At 42.5% G+C, this 7,744-nt stretch overlaps 1 protein-coding gene across 6 annotated transcripts in view; it reads left to right on the top strand.

Moving 5' to 3' along the window:
• Positions 1-7,744, top strand: part of STAU1 (staufen double-stranded RNA binding protein 1) — a 60,719-nt gene that overhangs the window by 15,420 nt on the left and 37,555 nt on the right. For 4 of the 6 annotated variants that reach the window (XM_021714390.1, XM_021714391.1, XM_021714389.1 and 1 more), the window contains 2 exons: positions 5,120-5,258; positions 6,865-7,030. In XM_021714390.1, the coding sequence (XP_021570065.1) occupies positions 5,120-5,258; positions 6,865-7,030 (305 nt within the window). Of the gene's footprint in view, positions 1-528; positions 533-5,119; positions 5,259-6,864; positions 7,031-7,744 lie in introns of all 6 variants that reach the window. The other 2 variants (XM_021714394.1, XM_021714393.1) reach the window with 1 other exon arrangement.

The raw sequence follows: 7,744 nt of genomic DNA, 5'->3' as shown, positions 1-7,744 counted from the left end.
TTTTTTGATTTATTGTAGAGATGAGGTTTCACCAAGTTGCCCAGGCGGATCTCGAGCCCGCGGGCTTAGGCAATCCACTCACCTCAGCCTCCCAAAGGCGTGGGATTACAGGCTGAGCCACCGAGCCTGGCTGCATAATTCTATCTGAGATGTTTCTTTATAGTTGGAAGGCAGTTAGTCCTTTTCTGTAATTGTTGTTTCCTTTACAGAATTTTTAGTTTTTTTGCAGACCTTAATTTCGAGATTCCCTTTATTAACTGTTTTTATTGTATTTTGTCATGTACTTTCTCACTTGAACTTTGAATACTTTAAGTAGTGTGGCTGTATGTTCATCTGTAACCGAATTCTTTTTTTTTTTAAACCTATAAATTGTTCAAAGAGAAGTTGTTGCCTCTTGGGTGACTGGGGGCAATTTTAAAAATCAAGAGGTGTGATCTGCTTTTAATTCTGTCAACACCGAGATTCTGACCTTGCGACCAAGGGAATGCACCAGAGTGGCAAACAACCCCTGATGGAGAAGGCCTAGAGAAAGGCCAGACTGTTGATGAGAATCACTTTTTTTTGTTTTGGTAGCATTTTTCCCCCTCCAGCATCTTTGCATGAAACAATCACCAAAATGACTACATTGCGGGCCTCTGCTATTTGGCTTCCCACCTACCAGGGTTTTGGGTTCATGCTTCTGGTACTTAAATGAGTAGCCTTATGAACTGGAGAACAAAACAGGAGATCCCTGGTGTTTCAAAGGAGATGAAGGATTCTTTAAATTTCCCCCTTAGTGGAAGCTGTGCACTAAGGAAATCCTGACACTAAAGACTGACAAGAAAAATCAGCTGTGAAGGCAAGTCACCCCCCAACCCCTTAGGCACCAAATTTAAATGATAGACATATCCAAACCAATGTTTCTCATGTAAATTATTTGTAACTGGAATAAAGTGATATTCACTGATAAAGACAATCAGAAAAATAAAAGTTCCAGTTGAATTGCTAAACTCCAGAGTAGTGAATCTCAAGCCTTTGGGTGCATGCAAATCACTTTGGGAGCTTATTAAAAATACACTTGCTGGGATTCTCCTCTGCTCTTCAAAGTACCTGGGGGTGGGACTTGGGCTGCTGTGCTTGACCAAGCTTCCCAGGTGCTCAAAGAATCACTGTGCAGTGATGGATCATAGGGTTTTGAACTCTGTATTAACTTAATAGTGGTGAGTTTACCATAATCTAATTTTGAGAATGGAGAAGTATATTTGGGTTACCTTTAAACTTACAAAGGAAACAGGAAGCTGTTTGGATACCTCCTTAGAGTTGAGTTCAGAAACATTTTGAGATCTCTGCTTGCTGTGGATCTGATACTTCGGAAATTGGAGGCAGTGTCTGTGTAGTACACTACCTCTCCAGTGTGCTACCTCCAGCTCCTAGGAAAGTGAAAGGCAGGGCTTCAGAACCTGGCTGACCTTCCCAAATGGGCTCTAGTGTTTGTCCTAAGACGGTTGTGTTTTCAGACAGGAGCTCATAAACTTATTACAGCATTAAAACAAACATTGTCTTAATTTGCGTGAGATACTACTTTGTGACTAAAGTTGGCACAGTCTCTCATGAGACGTAATTGGAAGACAATTTTTAATGCTTGTCAATCGACACATCCACATACACACACAATCTTTTTTTGTTTATAGAAACAACAAAGAACGGGGATGACAGGATAAATAACCAAGATAATAACCAGGCCTCTTAAACCATGATGATAAAAAAGTGTTCAAGATCCAAGTGACATATTATAGTCACCATCAGGTTTCGTGAATTGAGAGCTCACACTTTTCATTTGTAGGTATTTACAGTACAGCTAACCCCTGGAGGTCAACACTGGGAAGCAAAATGAACTGATATTTTAAAAGCCTAACTGTTGCCAGAGTTTTGGGAGAAGCAAAAGTTCCTAAACCTGTAGCCTACCCTTTTTTTTTTTTTTTTGAGTTGGAGACTCACTCTGTCACCCAGACTGGAGTGCAGTGTCCGCTCCCGGCCACCGCAGCCTCGACCTGCTAGGCTCCGGTGATCCTTCCGCTTCAGCCTTCCAAGTAGCTGGAAATACAGGCGTGCACTACCACGCCCAGCTCATTTTGATTTATTGTAGAGATGAGGTCTCACCAAGTTGCCCAGGCGGGTCTCGAACCCGTGGGCTTGGCAATCCACTCACCTCAGCCTCCCAAAGGCGCAGAATTATAGGCTGAGCCACTGAGCCCGGCAGCCTGCCCTTTTTGTAGTGAAGGAAGGAATCCAGGTATTAAGCATGGGCCAAGACAGGTTCCTTTCAAAAGTGTGTCTAGAGGTATCCATGTAGTGTGTATATTAATGCTTTCTTGATGAACTTGCTGATTTTGAAAACACAGATTTCATACTGCCAATGGCGAATGCTTGTCTTTTAGGACTCCTTAAACTCACTCTAAAGCAGTGCTTTCCAGTTTACAGACCCTCAGCTCCTGACTCTGGAAAGGAGGTCATAGGAAGGGTGAGGTGTTAGATAGTTTCTGAGATCTTAGAAAGCTTAAGGAAAATACACTTGATACCCTTGACAGGGATATGCAGACTGTCAAGAACATGGTTTTAGCTGGAGTGTGGTAATATTGATTATAATTTGTTGGTGAGAAATGCTAACTGGCAGTTATACATCTCCTGATCTTTAAAAAAAAATGAGAAAAGCCGGACTTGGTGGCTCAGCCTGTAATCCCACGCCTTTGGGAGGCTGAGATAAGTGGATTGCCTGAGCCCGCGGGTTCGAGACCTGCCTGGGCAGCGAGACCTCATCTCTACAATAAATCAAAAAATCAACCGGGCGTGGTAGCGCACGCCTGTAGTTCCAGCTACTTGGAAGGCTGAGGCGGAAGGATCACTGGAGCCCAGCAGGCGAGGCTGCGGTGGCCGAGAGCGGCCACTGCACTCCAGTCTAGGCGACCGAGTGAGACTCCAACTAAAAAAAAAAAAAAGAGAAAATGTAAGTATTTGCTACTTAAATACAAACCAATAGATAATATTTCTTCAAACTAGGGCCCAAGTGAGGAGAACACTGACCAAGAGGTGGAGTTGGGGTAGGACACTGACCTGACGGGTGTGAGGAGTGGCTGCCTGAGAGAGTCTCTCAGGCACGTGTGGCATTGGTCCAGGCTCCGGGGCGCAGGAACGAGCCAAGAGGATCCTGCTCACACCTTTCTTGTTGCTTTTGGTTTCTTCATGGTGTACTTTCTTGATATTTGTTCTCTACTGCAGACAGATTCTGTGGGTCAGAGCTGCTCTTAAAATGCAACTATGTGAATCATGTAAAAAATAGAATTCTAATGTGAGGAAGAGAGATTAGTAACTCATGGAGCCCTCTGTGCAAACCTCAAAGATAGGCTTATACGTTTGATTCATGCACTAAATTTAGCCAAACCAATTATAGTACAGAGGCGAGTCATTTTTATTTCTCATATATCGTAAAGATGCTATTTTTTTTTTTTTTTGAGTTAGAGTCTCTCTCTGTTGCCCAGGCTGGAGTGCATTGGCACGTTCATGGCCACCACAGCCTTGACCTGCTGGGCTCAGGCAATCCTTTCGCTTAGCCTTCCAAGTAGCTGGAACTACAGGCGTGTGCTACCATGCCCTGCTTTTATATATATATACACATTTTTTTTGATTTATTGTAGAAATGAGGTCTCACCAAGTTGTCCAAGCTGGTCACGAACCTCTGAGCTCTGGCAATCCTCTCAACTCTGCCTTCCAAAGTGTTGAGATTCCAGGCTTGAGCCACCATGCCTGGCCTGTAAAGATGCATTTTAAAGTGGATTTTTCTAACCCTGAATTGTACCCCTCATCTTTAAAGTAAAAATAATAATTAAAAAAAAATAAAGTGGATTTTTGTGTGCTTTTAAATTGGGTTTTACCATTGCTAATGTTGTTCTGTGGTTGACATGAAAGTGTTGTTTTAAATGTGATTGTGTGCTGACACCAATCTTTCCAGACTGGTTTTCTTTTTAAATAGTTTGTAAAGATTTATGAAATGAATAAACAGAGAGGAAAAAAGCTGGAAAATGAATAGTGTGTATTTCCTGAAGTTGATTAATTCTGAGATATCCTGTTGTATTTGAAAATGGAAGTCTTTTTCCTAACAGTTGTCACCACAGGTCAGATCCCACTATAAATGTCAAGAGTGGGAATATCTGGTTATTTCGTGGGCCTCATCTGACCTTTTCACATCGAGTTTGCTGGCCACCTCCTCAGTGATCTTATCTTTACTTGTAGCATACATTCTCAGATTGTGTTTTGTGATCTTTGGGGTAGGGTTGTGTCCCTCAAGCTTAGCACAATGCTTTGCATCCAGTTAGTACATAATAAATGCATTCATCGTTCAATAAATGGTGTATACAAACATACTTCTGAATGTAAGCCAGTTAACCAATACAACCAAAGTTATATTGGTTAAATATTCTTAAACTATCAAACATCTTGGGCAGTCATATGGGATTTTATAATCATGAAATTTGATGTGTATTGGGACTTGATTCTTTTTTTTTTTTTCTGAATTGGAATCTCACTCTGCCACCCAGGCTGGAGTGCAGTGGCAAGCTCACGGCCACTGCAGCCTCGATCTGCTGGACTCAGGTGATCCTTCTGCCTCAGTCTTCCAAGTAGCTGGAACGGCAGGCGTGTGCCACCATGCCCAGCTAATTTTTTTATTTACTGTAGATATAAGGTCTTGCCAAGTTGCCCAGGCTGGTCTCAAACTCCTGGACTCAGGCAGTGCTCTCATCTTCTCCTACCAAAATGTTGGAATTATAGGCATGAGCCACCGCTCCCAGCTGAGATTTACTTCTGACACCTGTACTATATGGCTTTAACTGATAATATCTCAGGTTAAATTGTTTCTCCCTCTAAATAGCCCTTCTAGTAGATTTTGTGCTGTTGACTGTGTATTAGTATCGAGGAATCACAGGAGATTCTTGAATTCCCTGATCTGATTCCTAGAAGTGCTCAGGGCCTTTTATGTAATGCATCATAAATCCAGCTAGCAGAAAGTGTGCTTTTTTATTTTACTGGTCATCATTTCCATATCAGAAAAAAAAACCCAAATCTTTTTGTTGCTTTTTTGTTTCAGAAAGTGTAACCCCTACTGTAGAACTAAATGCGCTGTGCATGAAACTTGGAAAAAAACCAATGTATAAGCCTGTTGATCCTTACTCTCGGATGCAGTCCACCTACAATTACAACATGAGAGGAGGTGCTTACCCCCCGAGGTATGTGTGAGTTGATTCTTTTTTGTAAAATACAGGTAAAAATATATCTGATCTTTTACACAGAGTAATATATATAGATTGTGGCGCAAGTAATGAGTTGATCATCTTTTGGCCTGCCAGGTGTTGAAGTCGGTCTTAATTGTGCTTGTGCCTTTGGAATTGTGTCGTGATCGTTTCTGACTAGATATGTGGCTTGTGCCCCCAAGCAGTCTGGTTAAAGATCACCCTTGTAACTGCTTTGTGTAGCTGAATCATATTTGAATGTGATTTCTTCAACAACATGATTCTCAGCATTTGTAGATTTCTTGATTACTGTTTATTGGTTGCTTTTTGACTTTTGAACTTGTGTGCTTTGTAAATAGTCTTGGTGGAGTAAAATATTAATTGAAACTTGTAAATGCCATGTGTTGAAAACCACCTGGTGGTGGTAATAAGATATTAGTGCATAGATAGATGATCCAAATGGAATGCTTCATTTCCTTGCCCTCCTTGGGAGCTGAAACCATTTCAAAAACACGTGCTCTGAAGTGTAAAAAAAGTAAGAAACATGGCTCTGCTAGGCTAGAAGTTATGGGGATTTCTAGAAATGAGGATCCCTTCTTTCCTTTTTTTTCCCCCTTTCTTTCTTTTTTGAGTTGGAATCTCACTCTGCCGCCCAGACTGGCTCACAGCCACTGCAACCTGGACCTGCTGGACTCAGGCGATCCTTCCGCCTCAGCCTTCCAAGTTGCTGGAACTACAAGTATGCGCCACCATGCTCGGATAAATTTTTTTTGATTTATTGTAGAGACGAGGTCTTGCCAAATTGCCCAGGCTGCCAAATCCCCTAGACTCAGGCAGTCCACTCTTCTCAGCCTCCCAAAGTGCTGGAATTAGTGGCTGAGCCACTGAGCCCGGCCTCTGGTTCCCTTTTTTTTTTTTTGAGTTGGAGTCTCACTCTGTCGCCCAGACTGGAGTGCAATGGCCGCTCCTGGCCACCGCAGCCTTGACCTGCTGGGCTCTGGTGATCCTTTCGCCTCAGCCTTCCAAGTAGCTGGAACTACAGGCGAGCGCTACCACGCCCGGCTAATTTTTTGGTTTATTGTAGAGATGAGGTCTTGCCTGCCCAGGCAGGTCTCGAACTCCGGGGCTCAGGCAATCCACTCACCTCAGCCTCCCAAAGGCGCGGGATTACAGGCTGAGCCACCAAGCCTGGCTCGGTTCCCTTCTTAAAGAGTTCTGCTGTAAGGTTCCCAGCCTCCTCTGGGAGACACTCTAGTGCAAGGCGAAGGTTTGAGAAGGTAGAGCAAATCAAGTTTCTGTTTCAGCCAAAGCCTGATCCATTTTAGACCTTGTTAATATAGACTAGCACAATAAATTGAACCCGTAATTTATAGGCCATTGTGTTTTGTGAAGCCTAAGTTTGGATTGCTGAACACTATTTGCTTATACTGTGTAGCAATTCTAATTCAATTTAAACTTTAACAAAATTCTGGGTATATTGATGAGTCATTATTAGCAAGCAGACACTAATGTGATTAGGACCATAATGAAGGAATTATTTGAATTTGCCAGAGAATGTATGGGTTACTTATCAACCTGAGACTAAACCCCCTTTTGTTTTTAGGTACTTTTATCCATTTCCAGTTCCACCTTTGCTTTATCAAGTTGAACTTTCTGTGGGAGGACAGCAATTTAACGGGAAAGGAAAGACTAGACAGGCCGCGAAACATGACGCTGCTGCAAAAGCCTTGAGAATCCTGCAGAATGAGACCCCACCAGAGAGGCTGGAGGTAAGGAGGGAGCAGGGCTGAAACTTGTGGTGTGTATAAGAGGGTGGCTTGACAGCTGCCCTTAGTTTTTATTATTTGATGACCTGTGAGATTTTTGTACTTTGTAGCTTTCTCATTTTTTTTTCCTTTTAAAATTTCTTGGCAAGAAAGTCAGATGCCTTCTTTTTCACTCTGTGGCATAGTATTGAGTGACATAATATGGTGTGAACGTGTTAGAAAGATTGTGATTCGACTGAGTTGTGAAAAACGTGTATGAATGAATTCTTCAGTGCTGACAATTATGCTTGTCAGAAACCACTGATTTATGATATCAGGCTAGGGAATGTCTGAAGCCTTTTTTGATCAGCCGCTCTATATTGTATAGAAGTAACTGTTATCTGTTGCTGCAAAACAACCATCACAAAACTTAGTGATGGCCTAAATGCCCCCACACCTGTATTTTGCACAAGCATCTTCACTGGAGGCAGGGCTTGGCAGGGAGGCTTGGGTTTGCTCCACAGAACTTTGGTGAAGTGGCTACAGGGACTGGAGGCTCTGCTTTCTTTCTTTTTTAAAAAATTTATTATAGAGATGAGGTCTTGCCAAGTTGCCTGGGCTGGTCTCAAAGCTGCAGGTGCAGGCAATTCATTTGCCACTCACCTCGGCCTCCCAGAATGTTGGGATTATAGGCTGAGTTACTGTGCCCAACAGAGGCTCTGCTTTCTTTTTTTTTTT

Source organism: Carlito syrichta, unplaced genomic scaffold (assembly GCF_000164805.1).
Source record: "Carlito syrichta isolate Samal-C Ts95f unplaced genomic scaffold, Tarsius_syrichta-2.0.1 Scaffold305642, whole genome shotgun sequence".
NCBI lineage: Eukaryota > Metazoa > Chordata > Mammalia > Primates > Tarsiidae > Carlito > Carlito syrichta.
Note: the sequence above shows the minus strand (reverse complement) of the source record. Positions and strands in the feature narration are given on the sequence as shown.